This window comes from Bos indicus x Bos taurus, chromosome 21 (genome assembly GCF_003369695.1).
Source record: "Bos indicus x Bos taurus breed Angus x Brahman F1 hybrid chromosome 21, Bos_hybrid_MaternalHap_v2.0, whole genome shotgun sequence".
NCBI classification, from domain to species: Eukaryota; Metazoa; Chordata; class Mammalia; order Artiodactyla; family Bovidae; genus Bos; species Bos indicus x Bos taurus.
In genome coordinates, this window is record NC_040096.1 from 30539240 (window position 1) to 30562742 (window position 23503).

A 23503-nucleotide genomic window follows, 5' to 3' on the forward strand; every position below is an offset into this window, starting at 1 on the left:
CCAACATCGGCTCTTCGCGGAGCTCCCTAGGATCTGGGGCACAGATATGTCTCCTCCCAAGGACACAGGTACTGAAATAAAGTTGGTGCCGAAGCTGGGAAGGCAGCACTTAACCTCAAGAGGTGAGGTGCTCATGGGGAGATTTCAAGGAGAAAAGGGATCAACAAACCTTTCCTAACCTCGGCAGACACAGAGAACATGAAAGTGTTTTACTATCAGGAGTTCACAAATCTGTGGACAGCACACACCACTGAGGATTCCACGTCGTTGGGGAGGGCGGATGGGGTGGTGCTCCGGACCCGGACAGGGGCCGAGTCCTTGCACCCATGGTTCCCACAGCTTCACACTGGGAAGGGCCGAGGAGAAGAAACAGACGGGCCTGGGGTGCAGCCCAGCTGTGGGCTCTAGAGAAAGATTGCATAGCTTGTTAAACCTTGTCCTCTGTTTTTCCATTTGCCCTGGGCAACCCGGGTGCCTGCCCAGCACTTGGACAAGTCCGTACCCCAGCCCTGTTAGGGGTTCCTCCTTCCCCCTCCCACTGGGGCCATTTCTGATGGGAGTAGGGAAGGTGGGGGAACAGAGGGAGGGCCTGGGGAGGGGCCACAGGGGGACTAGGAAGGGCCGTGCTCCTCACATCCCCCCTTCCCTGGTTAAGGTTTTTTTCTTTTTTTTTCTTTTTTGCTGAAAGGGCCAAAGAAGTGTTCGTGGGTGTAAACCCCAGAGGCCACGGCTCCGCTCCTGGGGAGCTTGGAGGTCACACTCGTGCGGGGACCGGGCCGGATGGTCGGCTTCTGGTCACTGTCCTCAGATCCGGATGTGGAAAGTGCTGGAAAGAAGGAAAGACCAAGAGGGGGTGAGCAGCTCTGGACTGGGTGGGTAAAGGTCCTTACAGAAAGCCAACCAGGCCCCATGTCCAACCCTGGACAGTCCCTCCAGGAGGACACAGAGTTCATGAATAATCCACGTGAAGGCCTGGAGGGCCAGCCGTGCCTTCGTGTCCAACCCCACCCAACCAAAGGGCCCCCAGGTCTTACCCTTCCCCCGAGAGTCTGGCCCTGCTGGGGACAGCGGGCTCACCAGGCACACGTTGAGGGCAGCCGGGCCTGGAGCCTGGCCTGCCTCCTGGGCCGCACGGGGCCTGCGGCACCACCGCTCTAGGAGCAGTGAGGGCCCTTAGCCTCGTGGGGTCTTCCAGCTGCGGCCCCTATTAAGGCCCACCCCACCCAAGCCAGCCCCTTGGAGCCGCACCTGAGGAAGTCCGGGGCCTTGGCAATCATGTCCTCAAAGTCTGCAAAGCCCAGCTTGCCGTCACCATCGAGATCGGCCTCCTCGATGACCTTGTCACACACCAGTACCACCTCGTCCTCGTCCAGCTCCGACTTGGTGAGCCGGGCCAGCGTCAGCTGCAGGTCCTCCTTGCAGATGAAGTTGTCTGTGTTGAAGTCTGCAGGGAGCGGGTGGGTTTATCTCCACTCTCACACCAGACACCTCCCCATGCACCCTCTGGGGACACTGGATCCTGGTCTTCAGCCGACCGGGACCAAGGGGGGCTCACCCACAAGGCACCTCTGGACACCACGTTCAACAAACCCACATTCACCATCTGCACAAACCCCCAGCATGACGGCAAGCACAGACTTAGCCTGAGACACTTGGAATGTCCAAATCTGAGGCTTCCTGGGAACATGAGACCCAGGCCAAATGGCCCTCCTAGCTTTGCCCCACAGTGGACTTCGTGTTCTCTCTAGAGCTAAAGAAACCAAGGCCCAGACAGGCCAAGTGACTGAATCAAGGTCAGACGTCTGCTTGGAGGGGAAGCTGGGATGCTGACCAGGGCCTGGTTGATGCTAAGACCCACATTTTCTAAACTGCACCATGTTGCCTCTGGCCTCTAGCCAGACAAGGAGGTCAGGAGACTCAGAAGGCCCTCAGAGAAAAGCCCCACGCCTGGCTTCAAAGAGCAGGGAACAATCTGATTCTAATCCTTGGCAAAAGGCACTACTGCTACCCACAGCCCAGCAACATGTCCAGAGGACCGAGCCACGCAGGCTCATAGAGGGAACGTGAACACCCTTCTGACTGCTTTGCAACCCAACTATCAACTCTTTCTTCACCTGTGCTGTTTCTTCTACCTGGAGGGCACTTCCCATGTATCTGTGTAGCAGACTCCATCAAGTTTTAGCTCAAACGCCTCCTCCTGGTTGGTTGGCGGCCGGGGTAGGGGGCAGCGCTTCCTAGACATAAGGGCTCCTCTTGCCAACTGGCCAAACCCTACCATCAGTGCTAGTGATGAAGAGCACAATGCTCATGTAAGCACTTCAGGCTCCATCTCATTTAATTTTCACCACAAGCCTTTTCAGTGGGTACAACTGGAACCCCCATGATACAGATGAAGAAACAGGCTCGGAAAGGACAAATCACTTGAGGTCACATCCCTGCTCAGTGTTGGACCCCAGAGCCCAAGCTCTTGTCTGGGCACCCTCCATGGCGCATCCCCACACTGGCCTATGAAGGGGCCCTGGGGCAGGCACAAAAAAGGATATTTCTCTGCCCTCTGGTGGTGCCTCTCTGTAGGGTTGGCAAGAAGGGGAACCCCCTGCCCATTCTATATGAGGAAACTAAGGTCAAGGGAGGGGGTGATCCTTGCTAGAGGTCAGGCCCCAGGTCCCCCCAGCACCAAACCCCAGGTCCCAGTTGCCTTTCTCCATTCCACACTCCCATCCAGGGCAGTTGGGGAGCCCTGGTTCTCCCTTCACCTGTCCCCATGTCTGCCTGGCTGTGTGCCCTGCACTTCCCCTCTCTGGCAGACGATAGCCTTTCCCAGGAGCAATGTCCTGGGGTCCAGCATTAAGGGGACGATGGGTGGAATCTGATAAGTTTTTTCCTTGAAGCTTGTGGGTGTAGTTTGTGGAGAGTAGACAAGGTGGATACCATGCCTCTGCTGTGCAAATACAATGTGGGTGCAGAGATGTATGTAGACGAAAGTTCCCTGAAATAAACAGGAAAACTAGAAAATGAAAAAACAGCCCAGTGGACCCCACTGCCTTGGGATCTCCTGGCTGATCAAAGATGCGGGGGACAGGAGGTTTGTCCGTGGCTTCTCTTTTCCAGGACGGGTTCCAACCCCTCCTAGGGCCTCAGAGTTCCCATCTGAGCACTGTCTGAGGGTTTGACCCCAGTCCCAGTCCTCTGGAGCAGAAACCAAGGGCTTCGTGGGTGCTTGGCGCCCTCTGGTGGCCACTAGGACAATGGGTCCTGGGCTGAGCTGGGCTGGGGTGAAATGAGGTCACCCTATCTCTTTCAGCAGTTGCTGGAGTCAGGGTCTGAGGACCAAGGAGCCTACCTCTCAGCCCAGCCTCACCACTTGCAGAGGCCTCCTCTCCAGAACCCTAGCCTCTGCCAGTCTAGCTCTTCCAATTCACACCTCCAGGATGCTAAGAGATCTTTCGAGAACACAGGGCTGCCTGGCCTCACCTGAAGCCCCACAGTGACCCCCAAGCTCCTTGGCTGGCTCCTCAGAAGGCCAGTCACAATGACCTCTCCAGACTTCCACTGTGCTCATCCCACCACGGTCGTCTCCCCGTCAGCTCCCCAAGCCCTGTGCTGTGTGCTTCCCTGAGCTCTTCATAGGCTGCTCCCTCTCCTGGGTGTGCCTGCCCGCATTCTCCTGTGAACGAACTCCAGGCCCTGCTGAGAGGTCGGCACGTGTGAACTCACCTCAGGCTAACTGCCCACTCTCCCTCCTCTGATCTCAGGACCCTACGGGTATCGCTCGTGTACGAGTTGTCCCCTCTGGCCACCGCACTGGACAAGCACTCTTCAAAGTGTTCTTGGTGCCCCAGTGTCCCCAGGGTGGGAACCAGCAACAACCAGCTGGCCTATGGAACCCCACCACACACAGCGTCACAGCCCCTGCTCCAGGCCCGGGTTACCGTAGATCTTGAAGGCGTAGCTGGCCTTGAGCTCGCGGGGAGCTGACTCACAGAGCACAGAAAACATGTCAACAAAGTCATTGAAGGTGAGGTTCCCCTCACCATCTTCAGAGAAAGCCTCCACGATCCTTTCCTTGAAGGGATTCTCCTGAAGAAAACAACCACAGCAGTCACCATGGGTGCAGGTTCACTGGCAGGACCCTGGAGCCCATCTGTTATGCCTCTGTGACCTAACCCCTCTGGGCCTCAGTTTCCCCATCTGTAAAATGGGAATAATAATCACACCTACTTAATTGGGTTGCGAGAGGGTTAAATGAGTTAAAAATAAGGTGTTGGTACAAGGTCCGGCACATCATGAGAAATGCCAGGCTGGATGAGTTTACAGGCTGGAATCAAGACAGGCGGAAGAAACAAGAACAACCTCAGATAGGCAGATGATACCACTATAATGGCACAAAGCAAAGAGGAACTAAAGGGCCTCTTGATGAGGGTGAAGGAGGAGAGTGAAAGGCTAAATATGAAAAAAACTAAGATATGGCATCTGGCCCCAATGCTGCATGGCAAATAGAAGGGGGAAAGGTGGAATCAGTGACAGATTTCCTCTTCTTGGGTTTCAAAATAACTGCAGATGGTGACTGCAGCCATGAAATCAGAAGACAGCTGCTGCTTGGCAGGAAAGCAATGACAAAGCTAGACAGGGTGTTGAAAAGCAGAGACATTACTCTGCCAACAAAGGTCTGGATAGTCAAGGCTATGGTCTTCCCAGTTGTACCGTTGTGAGAGCTGGACCGTAATGAAGGCAAAATGCCAAAGAATTGATGCCTTTGAACTGTGGTGCTGGAGAAGACTCCTGAAAGTCCCTTGGAAAGCAAGGAGATAAAAGCAGTCAATCAAGGGAGATCAATCCTGAATATTCACTGGAAGGACTGGTGCTGAAGCTCCAGTATTTCGGTCATCTGATGCAAACAGATGACTCATTAGAAACATCCCTGATGCTGGGAAAGATTGAGGGCAGAAAGAGAAGAGGGTGTCAGAGGATGAGATGGCTGGACAGCATCACCGATGCAATGAACATGAACTTGGGCAAACTCTGGGAGATGGTGAGGGACAGGGAGGCCTGGCGTGCTGCAGTCCATGGCATCACAGTGAGTCACACACGACTGGGCAACTGAACAACAGCAGCAACAAGGCCCAGCACTAGTGAGAGCTCCACAGGTGTCACGTTCTGTTATATTGTTTGGATGAGCAGGGGGAGCTCAGCAGAGCCCAGTGTGCCCACTGGAGGCATTGCCTCTTCCAGCAGGAGCAGGGCTTAGTCCCATTACCCAGGGAGTACATGGAGGCTCCTGCCTTGACATGCAAGAGAAGACAATGTTCCCGAATCCAGACTCATACTGATCACAGCACAAAAGGCCAGTGTATCAACAGACAAGTTGCTGGGGCAAGGGCTAGCAACTTTATTCATAAAAGCAGCAAACTGAGAAGATGGTGGACTTGTATCCCAAAGAACCATCTTGCCCGAGTTAGAATTCAGGCTCCTTCTACACTAAAGCGGGAGTAAAGTGAAACATTTCCTGGTTCCCATCAGCCTCCAGAGTGAGTGAAATGAAGTTGCTCAGTCGTGTCCGACTCTCTGCAACCCTGTGGACTGTAGCCTACCAGGCTCCTCCGTCCATGGGATTTTCCAAGCAAGAGTACTGGAGTGGGTTGCCATTTCCTTCTCCAGGGGATCTTCCCAACCCAGGGATCAAATCCAGGTCTCCCGCATTGTAGGCAGACGCTTTACCGTCTAAGCCACCAGGGAAGTCCAGAGAGGAGGCGTTAATTCCTTCCTCCCTGCAGTCATTCACAGGTGGGCCTGGTCAGGATGTTACCTGTGAGCTAAACACAGATATTTTAGCTTAACGCTCACTACCTGGGAGGCAGGGTTCCCAGAGATGGGCCATTATGTGTGATTTAAGCTTAGAGGCAATATCCCTTTAGTGACTAATTTGGAAGAGACTATAAAGGTTGTTCCCTACTACTACAGCTCTCAGCTCAGACCAAGATCATGGGAGGCAGCAGTGGGGCTCCGGGGGTTGGATAACTGGGCCAGGATCAGAGAATCACTCAGATCCCAGGCCAGCAGTCACCCAACTCCTATGAATTTTCCTAGGCCAGCCCACAGGGAGGTGAGAAATTATACCAGCAACTCCCTCCTCTGATCCCAGCTCACTCAGGGCCCATCTCTCCTGGAGTCCTCTACCCGCAGCTGGGCCAGCACTGGGCCACTCCACTCTGTGCCCAGTCCAGCAGAGGGGACTAGAGACAACCCCATGGTTCCTCCCAAGTGTCTCCTACCCTCAAATGATCCTCTGAGCCTGGGCTCAAGCCCCCGCTCTAGACCAGGCTGGCTGCTTGTCCAGGGCTGAGCCTGTGACCTACTATCCCTCAGGACTTAAGTCATAGCCCGATACAGCCCCCAAGTGGATGCCATGTGGACCCCAACTGCATACCCTGACCCCAGAGTCACACATATGAGACCTGGAGAGGGGCTATTTGCAAAGACCCACAGCAACATGCTCTAAAAACCCAAATGCTTTCTTACTATCAAAGTGCACTTTCTGTGTATTATATTAATAAGTAAGGAACTCGGGAAATGAAACTCTTAGGTCAAGTATATAAATGGTTTGAGGACCAGCAGCATCAGCCTCACCTGGAAGCTTGTTAGAAAAACAGATCCTTGGGCCCCACCCAGACCTACTGAACCTGGACTGGGATTCTGACAAGATCTCGAGGTGATTCCTGTGCACATTAAAAGTCTGAGAGGGGATGCGATGGATGACTGTGCTGTGAGAGGCTACAGCCAGGCAAGGAGGCGGCTGGAAGAAAGTTACCTTCAAAAGCAGACACACACAAGGTGTGCCAAGGACAGCAGCTGGGCCGCCTAACAAAGGGGTGAGCAGGTGAGTGCAGGCTAACCGCCTGCGGCCCAGGGGCAGCACCAGTCACGGCACCCGGTGGAGTCCCACACATGGGACTCACGTCCTCAGAGTGCAGGTGAGGAAACAGGCACGGCGGGGGGTTCAACTCGGGTCTAGGTGGCTCCGCTGCCCCGCCATCCGGAGCGGCACACTCCCCCAGCCCCCCTGCCCAGCCTCCTCTGGCTCCTCCCGCGCTCTGCCTGGCAGCAGCGGCCGCTCGTGTACCCGGAGCTCCGGCATCTGGATGATGAGGCTCATGGGCACGTGGACAATGGGGCTCTTCCTGTAGTCCATCGGGACGAGGTTGGGGGCCAGCTCATAGAACCGTGCATGGAGCCTGCAGGGGAAGCACAGAGAAGGGGCTGGAGGGGACGCAGGCCCGGGGGCCCTCAGAGGCCCAGTGCTGCCCTGCCTGCCCCCCTACCTCCCATGCTGGAGACCCACTTTGGCCAGGAGCCTGGGGAGACCATCTCCTCTTCCCATGGGGTATGGCATCTGTGGGGAAGGCAAGTTCTGCCCAGACCCTGTGCTGATACCCGGACAGGGTCCTGGCGTTCCCACCACCACTGCTGCTGCCAATGCCCAGCCCCCTCCCTCAAGGGCCTGCAGTCCTACCTTATTTTTCCCTCTTTAGACTCTCTTAAGAGCCTATGTGCCAGGCATGTCACCGCTTTTATTCTCCTATGACTGTGTGGACAGATATACTGTGACCACAGTTGACAGCTCAGCAAACTGAGGCCTGAAGAGGTTAAGGGTGACTGGTCTACCACCACACAACTAGAAGTCTCAGCGACTACGGAACCCAGGACCAGAAGTCCAGAGCAGAAGCTCTTAACGCCCCCTCCCCACACCATTTCCACTGCTCCCCACTCCTGACCTGCTGAAGACCTGGCCCAGGTTGCTACTGCCCCCAAGCTAGGCCCTGAGGGTTGCTGGGTCTCTGCAAGAGCTTCCAGAAACCCTCTCATCCCGGGAAGCCCCTGAGCCTGGGCCACTCACAGCCTCTCTCCAGCTGGGAGCTATTGGGATGGAGCCCACTGCCCTGGGCCTGGCCCTCCCCACTGACGGGTCGGGTCCCCAGCTCCCTCCCATCCTCCCTCCTGGCTGAGGACTCCCTGGAACACAAGCCTGCCTCCATGTTGCATGGACCCTCAGTTTGCTGCCAGACAAGGGGATAAGTGTCAGGGGCATTGACTGGGGGGCTGTGGTAGGTAACCTGCCCAAGGTGAGGCCAGGATTGCAGGGGCCTGGATTGAAGGGGCCCATATCTCCTGGGGCCCATCTGCCCCGCTACCCCCAAAGCCAGAGCAACGTTGGTCTTCTTCTAAGCGGCCTGACCCAGTGACACACTCGTAGGCCCATCCTTAGCAGGCCCTTCAGCATCCACCCAGTCCCCCGTCAGGTTCCACCCAACTCTTGTGGCCCCGCTCCCCAGCCCTCTCCATCAGAGCCCTCTCCATCAGGGCAGCTAACTGCTTGCCCAGCGCACACACACGATGTCAGCCACCATTCAGCAAGTGCTCACTCCGTGCCCAGCTCTAGGCTAATCCTGTGTGCACTGCTCTACAGTAAGTCCCCAACACATGAACCTTCAAGTTGCGAACTTTTAAAGACACAAACGTGTGTTCCCAGGTCCAATCACCTACGTTAGTTCACGAGACTGCTGTGTATTGTCACACGTGTGTGTCCCCTACAAGCGGTTGTGTGTTTGCGTCCTTTACTGTACAGCACCGTATAGAGTACATGAGTGCAGAATCTGTGTCAAGCTAGGTCTGCAAGAGGATGGACCTCACTAAACTCCTTGCTCTGCGACAATACTCATTCTGATACTAACGAAGGCCTGACAGAAGGGAGGCCCAAAGGAAGGATAGAGAGACACAAAAGGAAAAAGTAACTGAAGAACTGGAGAGATTCCTGACTCAGGAAATGGCAAGGGGATTTTCTTTATTTGAGGAGGCACTGTTGGCTGCTGAGGCACAGGACCCGATGCAGAACAGTCCAGCAAGGTTGTGGCGGCTGTTCAGAACGCAATCCGGTGCTTCCGTGTCATGAGAAAAAAAGAGCTACTACTCAGACATCACTGGATTGTTTTCCAAGAGGGTAGATAGAACTGAATCAGCTAGGAACAAGGCATCTGTGCCATCAACGTCAGGCATGAGTGAAGCTGCAGGTTGCCCTCCATCTCCTATTGCTGATGACCCTTCAGCTCTGCCATCTCCCACCTCCTCTCCTCCAGTCAGTGACTCTTCTTACCTGTTTGCTTGATGCCAGCCCCTGCATGCCAGCTATTGTACCATGCTACTGTACTTTTCAAGGTGCTGTAAGATTAAAAATGTCTTATTTTCTGTATGTATTATTTGTGTGAAAAGTATTATAAAGTTACTACAGTACAGTACTACATAGCCAATTGCTGGCTGGGTACCTTCTTTGCTCTCACTTTTGGCATCAAGGAAAAATCGGCCCTATTTTATACTGTCCCCAAACATGGAACCAGGGCTCTGTATCACCATTTATGTGTCTAGTTTCATATGCTTTCAAGAGGACCATCACATTTCCCATCTGACCCGGGCATTTGGGATGTGTTGTTGGGGTGTTTCTGGGGGTTGGCTTACACCTCCAGAATTATGTGGGGTGGCTGCAGCAGGAGTGTGAAGTCAGACTGAGGCTGGAGCCCTGCCTAATCCTCTCATTAGCTGCGCGGCCTTGGGCAAGCAGGTTAACCCCCTGGAGAACACACTTCCGAATCACTAAGACAGGGATTGTGCTACCCTCCTCACGCCTGGGAGGATTAAAAAGGATGGCATTAGTAAAACCACCTTGCCTCAACAGATAGCTATTAGCACACTGCCTGCCATGTCAGGGGCTACCTGGAAAGGGGGGATTTGGGAGAAGGTCTCCAGGTACTGGTGGAGTTGAGGAGGTGTCTTCCGGGGTGCGAAGGCTGCCCTGGGACATGGATCTGTTCTGATTCCATGACTGGAATACTGGATTTTTTTTTTTTTTTTTTTTTTAAGAAAATTCAAGGAGAATTTGTAAAGGTGAATCACTGTGGGAGAAACTTCAAAACTGTCTCAGAACTGCATTCCTATCACCCACCCTCCCAATAAAGGGCACTACTGAATTCAAGATGTATGTATCAGTCCCCTCCTAAGTCCCAGGAGTAGAAATGACACCTATGCTTGATATCTCTGCTACTTGAACTGGTCCAGAGCGTGAGGCACAAAAGCAAAGGCCTCCCAGTTTGTTTTAAGAAGTTAATAATGCTGTATGACCCTTACACATACAGATGCAACAGTCTTATAAAATAACATTAGTAAATCAGGTCCAACAGCATGTGAAAGAATAATACATTGGGACCAAGCAGGACCTATTCCAGGAATGCCAGGCAGGGTCAATGTTTAGAAATCTGTGACTACAAATTGCATTAGTAGGCAGCAAACAAATATTTCAATCAACTTCATGGCTGCATTTATGATGAGACAACTGTATGGACACAGAAAAATATCTGAAGAGCATATACCACATGTTTACATGGATGGTCCCTGTGGGGGAGGAGCAAAGTGATAAGAGGGAGGCCAACTTTCACTTACCACTTCACATACTTGTGAACTGCTTCAATTTTTAGAGTATTAATAAAAAGTATTTTAAGGTACATATTAATTTTCATCAATAAAAAAATTAAAATCCTTGGGACTTCCCTGCTAGTCCAATAGGTAGGACTCAGTGCTTTTAGTGCTGAGGGCCCAGGTTCAATCCCTGGTCAGGGAACCAAGATCCCACAAGCCACGTGGCATAACCAAAAAAAAAACTTTAAAAATCCTTAGTCAAACATAAACAAAAGGATACTCTCTATCTCAAATCAACACCCAACATTAAACTTAAATGACAAAGTAAACATTCCCATGTAAGTGGGGTTCCTAACCATCACCACTGGGGCCTCCCTGGTGGCTCAGCAGTAAAGAATCTACCTGCAATGCAGGAGACACAGGTTTAATCCTTGGGTCAGGAAGACCTCCTGGAGAAGGAAATGGCAACCCACTCCAGTATCCTTGCCTGGGAAATCCGATACAGTAGCCTGGCGGGCTACAGTCCATAGGGTCGTGAAAGAGTCAGATGTGACTTAGTAAATAAACACCACCACCAGGATCACCATGATTATATAACATTTCCCCCATGCGTGCCAGTCAATGTAATTAGTCAGCAAAATAAAATAGTGTGCTTAAACTTTAGAGAGGAGGAGGTAAATTATTATTTGCTGGAAAACCAAGAATAACCAGTTTAAAAACTATGTGAATGAGAAAGAGCTCAATAGCTCTTCTATGCAATAGTTTTCTTATCAGTATTCACCTATTCAAAAATACTATATAAAAAAGATCTGATTCACAATACAATCCCCCAAAAAACTCAAAACAACTACACATAAAATAATTGAAATGCGTACAAAGAAAACCATGGAACTTTACCAAAGGATGTAAAATCGTTAAGGATTTAGATAACATTCCTGATTGGAAAGGCTTATTACTATAAGGATGACAATCTTCTCTTCATATTCCTATAAAATGAATACAGTCTTAATTGAAATCTGAAAAATATTTGAGAACTTGTCAGCCTGATTCAAAAGTCTGTTCAGAAGAATAAATGTAGAAGAGTTGTGGGGAGACCTTGAAAAAAGAGTAATTGGGCAGATATTTGCCTCATTGGATGTGAAAACTGCTTAAAGCTACAATAAATAAAACCGTATGGAACAGACACTGGTATAGAAGAGGCAACCCAAATACAGTATAAATGAGATTAGTCCATGACAAACAGCATTTGAAATTAGTGAGGAGAAGATGAATTCTTCTCAAAGTCACAGATGGGTTGGTGGTCCACACTCATGACTAGCTTTCATGTAATGTTTTAAAATTTAGTTGATAACACTTACAAATTAAACTTACATGACAAACCTTGATTCCCTGATCACACTGTGGCTTGATTTCCCCAAGGTCACAACCAGCTGGGGCTTAGGAAGAGCTTTTCTGCAGATCCTGGTCCTAAAACATTCCCAGCAGGGTACACAGGTTCATTTCATTGCAGTGCATGTTGGCCCAGGTAGGCAACAAAGTTTGAGACCCTTGGGATATTCAGTAAATGATTTGGGGACAGAAGACAAGAAAGACATAACAGCGAATGTGATTGAGGAAGCAGGGAAATGGGGACTCAGGCATGGCTGCTAGAGAGCGATTAGAAATAAAAATCAAAAGCCTGAAAAACGTCCACATCTTTTGATCCAGAAATCTGTTAGAAATGTACCCTAAGGAAATAATCCCAGCAGTGTAGGTTACACGTCAAGGTGTCCCAAGAATGTTCCCTATGGTGCTAATTGTAACAGTGAAACTTTGCAAACCTGTATGTCCAACTAAATGAACTGAAGAGGTGGTGAGATCATTTTTTAAATCTTATCTATCTTCACAAGTCGCCTAAAAGGAAAAGAAATTTAAAGCAGATTACAGAACAACCTGATCAAAATTTCCAATAAACACACACACAAAGGGAAACTACCTGCACACTATGTACCTAAAGGTCAAATACATCAAAACGCTAATAGCTGCTGTTCCTGGGCAGCAGGACTGCAGATAATCTTTTGTTCTCTCATGATCGGCTTTATTTTCTAATTTTCTACCATCATCTCATAGCACAGGTGAAGTAAAAATTAAAAGTAATTAAAATAAATTATGCAGAGTTTTTAAATTGTTGAGAAAATACAACAGAAGATGAAGTAACCCATAGGCAAGCACCCCAGGTGCCAGCTGGGTCTCCGTGCTCAGGAGCACAGGCTAACGAGGCTGGGGGAGCCCCCAAGGCAAAGAAGGTGGCTGAAGGTGGGGCTGCCCAGTCAGGCTCAGCATCAGGGTGGAACAGCTGTGCCCCGGGGAGCAACTGGATCCACTCTGGAGTCAGGGGGTGTTGTGTATGTGAGTAGGGAGGAGTGGGGGAGGTGAGAATTCCCCAATGGGTATCTGAGACTCGGTATCACTGACCCGAGGCTGCCAGAGAGCTTAGTCCCGAGCTGCAAAGAACCTACTGCTCACGTTTCCTCCTCACCATCTGGTCGCTACTCAGGGTGCAGCTCACCCAGAAACCCATCCAGGTGGGGGTGGGGATACAGCCCTGGAAGGCCCCTGAAGCCCTGGCAGCAGGACGCCTGTGATCTGGTCCCCACTGTGTGGCACCTGCTGTGTCTCAGTTGCCACCTCTGCGGCGTGGGGATGAGAGTGCCCCCGGCCCTGTTTTTCCATGGGCCCCAGTGGCTGGGAGGGCAGGGCGACAGCGTAGTTCAGCGTAACACAGGCTGCTTGGAGGGCCCTGGGCCCAGGGCCTGGCTCTGCCGCTGGCCTGGCTTGGTGTTGCCGGCCAGGGCCTCTCCGCGCCCTCTCTGGGCTCGGGCCCTCAGTCGTCCCACCTGGACCTGAGATGTGAACAGTGTGGACAGGGCGCGCCTGGCAGGGGTGGTCAGTCACACCGGCTCTTGCTGGGGCTCAGAGAGAAGGCTGAAGAAAAGTCAGGGGACTGAAACTGGAATTGAGCCATCGTGGCCACGCCTGGACAAGTAATCCCACACGCTGCCTGGCCTTACCGCCCTTCCTGAGGGTGGACGGGTAGGCAACAAAACTCTAAGCAGCCTGTGTTATGCTGAACGACGCTGTCACCCCTGCCTTCCCAGCCACTGGGGCCCATGGAAAAACAGGGCCAGGGGCACTCTCATCCCCATGCCGCAGAGGTGGCAACTGAGACACAGCAGCTGCCACACAGTGGGGACCAGATCACAGGGGTCCTGCTCCCAGGGCTTCACCCCTCCTCCACCCCACTCGACCAAACTTTGCAGAAAAAGCACCAGGTCTGGTCCCCCAAGAGTGCTAACACAGAAGTGAGGCCGGAAGGAATCAGAACAAGCAGACAGCGGGGGACTCAGCGAGGGTGTCCAGCTACCAGAAAGGGTCCTTTCCCCACTTTGTGGATCCCGGGCCTGGGTTGAACTACAGAGGCTGGTATAGAAGGATGCAGAGCTGGGTGGGCCAGGGCTGTAGGGAGCCAGGAGACCCCCTACCCCTGCTCAGACCACCTACCTGCCTGGGACTGATCATCTGCCAAGAGATCAGGGTCCCCACACAAAAGCCTATCAGGTTGAATCCAATTCCTGGCCTGGCCTGTCAACCACCCTCTTCCCCCCGGCAACCCTGCTACTCTCAGTGAGACCCCTGTGGATGGGGAAGGTAGCAGGTCTGTGCCCTTGACCCCACTGCTCCTAGCCTGGAATGTTCTCCCCTTGGCCAACCCTACCTATCCTTCATCCACACATTCTTCAAGTGCTTCCTGGTGCCGTGCCCAATGCCAGGCATGAGGAGCCTGTATCCTGAATGACTGCAAGTCCAGGGGGAAATGGGACCGGAGCCATGAGCCCACAGAGCCCGCTAAGAGACTTGCAAAAGCATTTGGGGGAAAGATAGCTGGGAGCTCACAGAGCAGATGACTCTGGAGTGGGTCCTGAAGGATGTGCAGGAACACAGCAGGGCAGCCTGTGCAAAGGCCTAGGGACAAGCTTTTGTTGCCCGAACAAAAATGGTGGTGGGCCTCACAGGACAAGCAACCTGGGCCTGGCATCTACAGAGGTGGGGGTGAGGACGGTGGGAGCTCCCTGCAACAGAGGATTGATGTGGTGAGGCTTAAATGAGGATCTGTGCCAAGAACTGTCATAGGTAAGAGGTGCCACTGGAAGGGCTGGGGTGACCACTGTGTGTGACAGTTCTGAGGACCATCTGTCCAGATGGGAACCCCAACCCACACATCATTCAAGCTACAGACCAAATTCCGTTATCAAAAAACATACCCTGGCATTCCTCCTCTCAGCCATGCTATGAGGAGAGGTATCATTACCTCCATTTTACAAAAGAATTAGAGGCTCAGCAAGGCTCCACGCTGGTCTGAGGCCAGAGCTGCAAAGTGGAGCCCAGGTTTCTGTTGATGCCAAGGGCTGCAGGTTTTTCCCCTGACCCTGTCTCTCCGAGGTGGTAGGAGTGGGTGTCCTCACCTACCCAGGGTACATGCTGGAAAAGCAGCCTGGGCAAAGGAAGGGACAAGGGACACTGGGCAGAATGGTCATGGCAATGATAGACCACATCTCCCTTGGGTAGTGTAGACAGGATCGAGCCCAGCCTGCCCATTGACCTCCAGGGAAAGCGGTCCTGAGACCATGCTGGCTTTTAGTGCCACCTAACAGTCCAGGGAGGGGGGCCCGGTAAGGCCTGTGGGACCAGGTTTCCTGGCATTCTATGAGTCCTGCCCTCCATCTGGTCCTGGAGCTCTGAGGCTGCCAACAACCTTCATCTCTCCTGTCTAGGCCCACCCCACCCCCAAAGAAAGGGACTGTCCTGGAAAGAGATTCTCAGTGGACAGCTCAAAGGCAGTGAGGGCATCCTGCCATGCTCCTGACTTCTGGACCTCCCAGGAATGGAAGGACATCAGAGCCTGAGCGTGGGGGCTCTTAGGGATCCCTGTCTAATGACAGGGACCTCCTAGTCAGATAGGTTTCAGGGGGGCAGTGAAATAGCGAGCAGCCTAGAGTCAGAGGCCAGGTCTTCAGTCCCTGGCTGGGCGACTTTAGCCAAGCTGCTCAGCCCCATCTGTAAAGTGAGGATAAAAGGATTCTCCTGTTACAAGGGCACAGTGAGGATTAAATGAAAATGTTCCTGAAACCACCCACCATGGAGCCTGGCACGCACTCGGTAGACGTTTGATTCCTGGCAGAAGGATGTGGGCCAGTTCCTGAGTTCATACAGCAGCCCACACTAGGCTGCTGATGGAGGCGGAAAAGCTTATCTCCAGCTTGGGCGGCCCCTGCACACCCCACCGCCCTGCACCCCCCACCCCCAGGGTGGCCGGCCCCACCCCTACCCCTAGAGAGGTGAACAAGAGCCACACTTACTTGAGGATGTCCTTCTTATTGAAGAAGGTGCAGTCCTGTGGAAGGAAAACACGCATACAGTCGGCTGTATGGGCCTTGGGCTCCTTCCTTCCTCGCTCAGAGCCGCACAGGCACAGCCACCAGCCCTGCTGCCCGGGCCCATTGAGGGGAGCAGTCTCGTGGGGCCACCAACCGCCTCCTGAAACTTCTGACCTGAGCCAGGGAGCTGAGTGTCCAGCATGCGGGGCTGGGAGGCACACATGGGGGAGGGCATTTGGGTGGGGGAGCCGATGGAGAGTTCCAAGGTGGATGCCATTGATTTGAGGGGCTGGGGGATACCCTGCGGGAGAGGGGAGTGGCTGGGAGACGCTCAGGAGACCAAACAGGAGTGAGGACCGACAGGGCATCGCACTGCCCAGCTGCAGGGCCAACATCCACGTGGCAGCCTCCAAGGATGGTGCCGCGAGCAGTGGGTGGTGTGTGTCCTGAGTGGCCGTGGGCAGCAGCCCCCTGCTCAGAGGCTGAGAGTTTCAGGCACACAGACTGGGGAAGCCCCAGCATCTAACTGCATCTGTAGCCACAGGAACAGATGGGGCTAGAGAAGGCAGTGGAGAGGCTGGCCTGTGGGGGAGGAGGATGGTGGGCAGGGGGGAGCTGGCAGCATCTGGACGGAGGCTGGGGTGGAGGCTTCTCCAGGTAGGCATGGGGTCCCCCAGGTAGGCATGACTCAGGGTGGGGGCAGGACTCGGTCCAGAGGTCACTCAGATTGTAAACTCTTCTTGGGGGTTCTGCCTTTGTCTGGATAACCTGACCCCCCAGTCACGCCTCCGTCCACAGCTCAGCCAGCCTGGTGATGACCGCTACTATGCCAGGCCTGGTGGGAAGTATGGAGGGGAAAAGGACCTAGCACTTCATAAAACGCCCAACCATGAAGGGCTTTTGTGCTTATCCCCTGCCGTCTGGCTCCTCTGCCTTGGCCTGTTGTTGGAGCACGAGGGAGCCCAGAGCTGGGGGCCTCCTGGGCAAGCTGACCACAGCTGGCTCTGATGAGGGGCTCATGGCCACAGCCCAGGTGTGCAGACAGCCCGGCTTGCACCGGGTAAGGCCTGGAGCCCAGGGGCAACTATACAGCACATTGAGAAGGACCCAAGGAAGCAGGCCCACAGGAGCACATCTGGGGTTTCCAGTGGCACCTGAAGGAGAGCCAAAAAGGGAGGCTTGGTGGTAATTTCCAGGCCCCACTAGTCTGTCCTGAGCCACTTGCTGTTCTGCATGAGTTACACTAAGGACCCTCACGCTGCCTGGCCCTTTTGAGAAACACAGGAGCTTCTGCCGGGGAGGTAAGGCTTTGCTTTCAGCGATGGCTCCTCTGTAGGGTCTAGAAGAGGCTCAGGCTAGGGAAGCAGTGTCCCCTCTGCACCCTACGTGGGCAGAGAATTCCCTGCCCCACAGGCCTAAGACTCAGACAGGATGGAAACCACGTGGGCTGATATTTCAGGAGCCCCCAGAAACCTGAAGCAGGCAGCAAAGGCCGCCCAGCTGGGTCTTCCAAGTACAGACTTCTCTCAGCCCCACGGCTGCTTCTACGGCCTGAAGCTGCCCAGCGAGAAGGGTCGGGGTGCTTCCAATCAGCACGGTGGGGGTGTCAGGGATGAATGTGGAAGAGGCCGGCTTCTGCTCTCTCTTCCCCTGCCTATCTTCTTCTCTTCCCCTCCCCTCTCTTCCCCTCCCCTCCCCTCTCTTTTCTCCTCTCTCCAATCCCCTGGGTTGGAAAGGAAGTATCTGGGTCTTGATGTGTGAGTTTTATTGGCAACAGATGGGAAAGCTTCTCACATGACCCTAGTCCCTTACTGCAACTACTTCCATCTGTCCACATCAATGGTCCTCAAGATGTGGTTCCTGGACCAGCAACATCACCATCACCTGGGGACTTAGTGGAAATTTATATTCTTGGGCTTCTCTCCAGACCTACAATCAGCAACTTTGGGAGGGTGGGGCCCAGAAATCTGCATTTAGAAAAGTTTCTTCTCATGATGCTGATGCTTGCTAAAGTGTGAGGGCCTCTGCTCTAGAGCAGAATCACTTGGGGACTGCTTAACTCCCTGCGTCCTCTCCCATCACCACCAACAGACCCCAGATCAATTATGACAGAGTCCCTGAGGGTGGATCCAGGCATCAGCAGTTTTCAAAGTCATCAGGTGACTGCAACGTGCAGCTGAGAACCACACCACAACCAGTCCGTGATTATCACGGGCTGGTCAGTAGGCGCTCTGAATGTCCAGTTTTGTTTCATTCTCATCACTAGCATGCATGGGGCGGGGAGCAAGGCATTGCCTTCCCATTCTGTAGATGGGAAAACTGAAGTTCAGCAAAGTTGAAGAGCTTGCCCTAAGTCGCACACACAGACCAAGGGCTGGGCTGGAACTCAGGCATATGTGCTTCTTGACCACTGCCCGCTGACAGGAAATAGAGCCGCAGGCCACCCAGGCCAGTCCGACACCCACCTCTCCATCTCCTGCTTCCGCTGTGTATTCCCATACGATACACGGTGCATGCGCAATACAGACGAGGGGATGAATGACCAGACTTTTCCACATAAACCTTCCTTCCACAGCAGTTACATTAGCAATTCACTGGCTGGGGAATATCTCACTGAAGGCATCGGCCCTGCCTCATCTAACCTTTCTCCTCTTTCTGAACATTTAGACACGGCCATTTCTAGGTTTTTACCATTACCATTAAAGCTGCCATGAACCTGCTCACGGAGTTATATTTTGCTCTTCCGTCTGTTGACTGACTTCCCTGGAACTCACCCCAGGGAGGCAGCTCATGGAGGAGGAACACAGCAGGTGCCTTAAAAGCTTCTCAAGGCTCTGAGCAGTCTGGCAGCGGAAAAGGGTTAATAGTCAGATTCAACTTCTCATCTTGCTTTGGATCCTTAGGCAAATCAGTCTCCTTTTGGAACCTCAGTGTCTGCGTCTGTAAAATGGGATACTGCCTCTCTGAAAGGGGCAGTGAGAGAAGCAAAGAAGCTAAGGTGCAGGATACAGGCCACAGTTTATGGGGCTTCCCTCCCCATTTTGGACACTCCATCCAGTGTCCCATGTCCCAAAGGCATCCCTTCAGAGCCCACAGCTCTGTCTGCTCTCATCCTGAAGACAAAACAAAAACCCTGCCCACCTCCATCTGCTCAGCTACCCAGGGGGTTAGCTCTGCAGGACCTCTTCCTTATACTCCACCGAGAACAAATGTCACTGCTTGGCCCCTGCCAGTTCACAGGGATGGGTCTTTCAGGGAAGAGTTCCAGCTCAGGTTAGGGTCACAAAGGGTAGTAGTGAGGGATGGAGAGGTGTAATTCAGGTGAGCTGGGCCCTTATGACTCTGGCAGCAGAAGGCAGGGCAGGCCGGGCTTTCATAGTAGAAGTGCAAATGTTAGGACAGTTAAGGCTGGAGTTCCTCCTCCAAGCCTCTATTCACGCTGCTCTCCCAATCTGGACTGCCTTCTCCACCTTGTCCAGCTTACCCAAATCCTTTCCATGTTCCAGAGCTCAACTCAGGAGTACTTTGTCCAGGTAGCCTCCCTGCTGGTCTACCTACGCCAGTGGTCCCGAGCCAAACCACAGCCAGTCCCAGCTGGAGTGGGTTCTCCATAGGGCTCTGCCAGTGCAAGCCTGGGCACCACCCAGCCGACCACCACACAGCTCAACTAATCCCCACAAAAACCCTTGACACGAGCACAGCAGAGCTAGTATCATTCCTGTTTGAGAGCTGCAGACACTGAGACCCAGAGGACAGTGGCTTACTAAAGTGTACAGAACTATAGCCCCTCCATGACTTCAAGCCAGGACCTCAGAATCGCTGGAGTTCCTCCCCTTCCTTAGAGCTATGCTTTAACAAGTATTCGTCCAAACATCCTTTCATTCAATGTTCTCCACTGCCTTTTCTGTACCTGAGCGGAGGACACACAGGAAATGGGGTGGAGAATAAACACTGATAACTGGGTATAAACCATTCTGTGGCCACAAGAAGGACTGGGGGGAAGGCATCAGGGAGCCTGTCTCAGGAGGGTGAGGCCTGGCATGGACAGAAAGATGGGTCATACCGGGCTGCTGAAGAAGCGAGGGGAGGGCACCAGGAGAACAAGGCCAGAGGTGAGGCCATGCTTGGCTAGAAGCCCTTTGGTGTGCCTGGAACTTGGGGTGCTAGGGGAGGGGTGAAGAATGAGTCTGGAGGCCGGCTGATCCCAGACTAGGCCGGGGTGAGCTCTGCTCTGCACTCTGCTTATGCTATTATCCCAAGACACTGCGGAATTCCAGGGGGAGGAGAGGGTCACACCCATGTTTTAGAAAGATCCAGCACATCCTTGACCCTGCATTTCTGCTCCAGGCATGCACAACCGAGAGATGGACAGCTCCCTAGGGCCTCCCACAGCAGTAGAGGGTTGGATAATATGTGTACAGTGCAACTCTGGGCCCAGGAATTCTTTTTTAAAGAAAACTTGCTTTACAATGGGGATGCATGCTGTGTCTGCTGAAAGAAAATGAGAAGGAGGGAAGGGAATGGAGTAAGAACCTGAAGGATTGTGGTAGCAGCGTGTGGATGGAAATTACATCTTCAGTTCACCTGAAACTGAGAGGCTTGGCCCCTTTCCGGCCGTGGAGGTGGAGGAGGGGGTCCCCAGGTGAGCCCCCAAAGAGGCTGAGTCACAGGACTTGTTCTTGACTGAAAACATGGGCCACAGCAGAGCAAAGTGTCAGACAAGCTGGAGGAGCAGTGGAGGGTCCTGGGGAAGGCAGTGGGCCCTTGGCGGTTTGAGGAGTCAGGGTAGGGGGTTGGATCTGGAAAGCAGAGAGGTGGTCTAGGGAGACACCTGAACTTTGGGGGTCAGGACCGGGGAAGAGGGCAGGAAATGCTGGGGATCAGTTGGGGAGGGATGGCTGTTACTCGGGGTCACCCCCAGCGGCCCTGGCTGGCCCTGGCCGGTTGGAGAGTCTCAGAGAGGGAGACGCAGGGCTCTCGGGTTTCACAGCTCTCACTTTTCCCACCGAGCTCAGCCTCTGGCAAAGGATCAGAACCCAGCACTGATCCTGACTCCGAAGGGTAACTCAATGCCAGGCTGGACTGAGTGGGAACCCAGGTTCCCCACCCCCATGAGGGGACTCTTCTGAGCCTGGCCTACCTGCTTGCTTAGCCCCACCTTCAGGTCTTTACCCAAGCGGTCCCCTGGGCCTGGAAGGCCTCTTCCAGCCCTGATGAGCAAAATCCTACTGATCTTTCAAGGGTCTGTGCAAGTGCTGTCTTATTTCCAGACCTACCATTCTAAGCAAAGCTCCCCTTCCCTCCCTCCCACTGCCCCCTAGGGCGCTCCCCTAGAGCACACTCACCGCCTGCCTCTTTGCAGGTGACGGTCTGTTTCTGCAGACAGCGAGGGCCTTAAGGACAAAGAGTACACACAGCCCCCGGCCCCAGTGAAGGACTGAGCCTTGAATTCACAAGTCAAATTCTTGTGTGAACTTTGACTGCGCAGGGTACTGACTGAATGGCTCCTCAGCCTTTGTTTACTCTCCTATAAAACAGGGCTAATAATCCTGCTCTCAGTGATGATCAAATGACTTGATGCATAGAGAGCATTCATTGCAGCTCTAGGTACACCGAAGGCATTTCACCAATGTGGCGCCCCCCACTCCTTCTCAGGACCTCACGTGGAGCTGAGAAAGTACTGTTATTGACAACCAGCGCTTCCAGGAGCAAAAGGGGTGCCCACATCAGAGGACCCATGCTTCAAGCTTGATTCTGAAATGTTCACGAAGGCAAGGGGCAGTCATGGAGACCCTGCTGGTGTTCATCTCCCCCAGTCATGCTTCACATAGGCTACAATACTGTCTAGGCCCCTCTCCTGGCAGAGCCTGGAAAGAAGCATCAGAGTTGGGCCTGGGAGGATAAGCGAGATCATCTGAAGACTGAGGAGGAGCATCCCAGAGAATGTGCAAAAAAGAAGCAGGAAAGAGCCCGGTGTGTCAGAGAAGGATAGCTCTGCTGTGGCTGCAGTGTGCAGGGCAGCAAAAGAGCCTCAGCAGGCTGGCCAGGGTTCTGGGCAAGTCAGGAGTTTGTGCTCCATCCTGCAACCACAGAAAAGTTTGCACACAGGTGGGAGGGCACTGGGATATGATCTGGACAGCTCCCCAACTCTGGAAGCAGAGGGACCTAGGAGGGGTCTAAAGGGGTGGTTGCTGGGGCCTAAGGGAGCTCGGAGAGGTGACCATATAAGACTGGTACCTGGCTTGACTTCTTGTGCAATTATTTCCATGCTGGGGCCAGAGGGAAAGACCCCAATAGGTAACAAGGCATCCCCAACCCAGAATTGTATTTGGGTACTGAGGCGTTTCACTTCCAACCCAGCTCATTTCTGCTGACAGACTCACTCTCCTCGGCGGCTTCCCGGGTTTTGAGGGGTGGGAGAGTCCTCCCTCCAGCCCACGTTTAAGGACTCCACCTCAGCGCCAATGTGGGCTCTGGGATGAGTGGTTGGGAAGGGGTCTGGGTCCAGACTGGGGCCAAGAGCAAGAAGTCTGAATGAGAGAGAGGAAAGGGGAGCAGAAAGAGACACGCCTGCGAGAATCTTCTAACTGGAAAGCTCTCTCATACCTTGAGTGGGGAAACTGAGGCTTGGAGAAGTCACCGGCCCAAGGTCACGCGTCGAGCTGAAGGCAGAGCAAGGTCTGAACCTGGTAAATCGGTTTCCGGGAGGCCTCGGCAAACGACGGGAAAAAGAAGGGAGGGAGACCAAGGGCGCCGCTTCGGGATCCGGGGGCGGCCGGACTCACCTGGTAGTTGTCCAGCTGCTCTTCCGTGAAGATGGTCTGCTTGTTCCCCATGGTGGCCGCGGCGGCGTCGCTCGCCCGCCCGGGTGCCGCCTCCCATCCGCGGCCGCCGGAGCCCCGAGCCCGCGGCCCTCGCCAGCCCCGCGGCGGGCAGCTTTCGACGGCCACCGGACCCGCCGCCCCGCCCCGCCGCGCCGCGCCGCGCCCCGCAGCCCACCGGAGGGGGCGGGGCGGGGGCCTGGGAGGCGGGGAAGCGGACCCGGAGCGCGGCGACTCCGCCCCGCGGCCGGGAGAGTGCGGGCGCCCGGCTCCCGGCTGCCGCGCGCCCCGGGCCCGCCAGGGGGCGGCCTGGCCTCGGGAGGCGCTGCCCGGCCCGTCTGGCGCCCGCGCCCGCGTCGGCTGGGCGGACCCGGGAACTTCCGGCCGCCGAGAGTCCAGGGGACGCGGGGCTGAGGGTGGCGGGCCCGGACCGATCCATTTGAGGGATGCAGTGGGGGCAAGTGGGTGATCTTGGCTGCCCTGCAGCTGGGGCGCAGGGTGTCAGCGCGGAGCAGGGGAGAGCCCTGGATTGTGAGTGCGTGCAGGGCCCAGTTCTGCCAGCATCTCATAGCCTGACCTTGGGCCCAGCCCCTCCGGGGAAAAGGAGGGAGTCTATCGAGATGACCTCTAAGGTCTCTCCTGGCCTGATCTGGCCTTTGACAATGGCCTGGGCAGAGTGTCTCAGGCCTTCTGGGTCCCTTAGGAGGACAGGATTTACTTGTCTTTCTTTGAGCCTTTGGATCCAAACGTGGGACTTGAGGGGGTTTAAAAGACTGTGTTAGAGGCTTATCGTGACAAAGGCCATGG

At 54.0% G+C, this 23503-nt stretch overlaps 1 protein-coding gene across 6 annotated transcripts; it reads right to left on the reverse strand.

Annotated features, from left to right (window-relative positions):
• Positions 1-188: 188 nt before the first annotated feature.
• Positions 189-22849, reverse strand: CIB2 (calcium and integrin binding family member 2). 6 transcript variants are annotated; one of them, XM_027521151.1, is made up of 8 exons: positions 22661-22718; positions 15858-15892; positions 12282-12354; positions 11833-11928; positions 7121-7232; positions 3933-4080; positions 1249-1444; positions 189-826 (listed from the first exon to the last, which is right to left on the reverse strand). In XM_027521151.1, coding segments are annotated over exons 4-8 (480 nt in total). In that variant the 5' UTR covers positions 11835-11928; positions 12282-12354; positions 15858-15892; positions 22661-22718; the 3' UTR covers positions 189-804. The 6 variants fall into 6 exon arrangements, with proteins under 6 accessions (XP_027376952.1, XP_027376951.1, XP_027376953.1 ...); XM_027521150.1 differs by lacking the exons at positions 11833-11928; positions 12282-12354 and adding an exon at positions 18650-18838 and having other exon boundaries at positions 22661-22748; XM_027521152.1 differs by lacking the exon at positions 11833-11928.
• Positions 22850-23503: the final 654 nt, after the last annotated feature.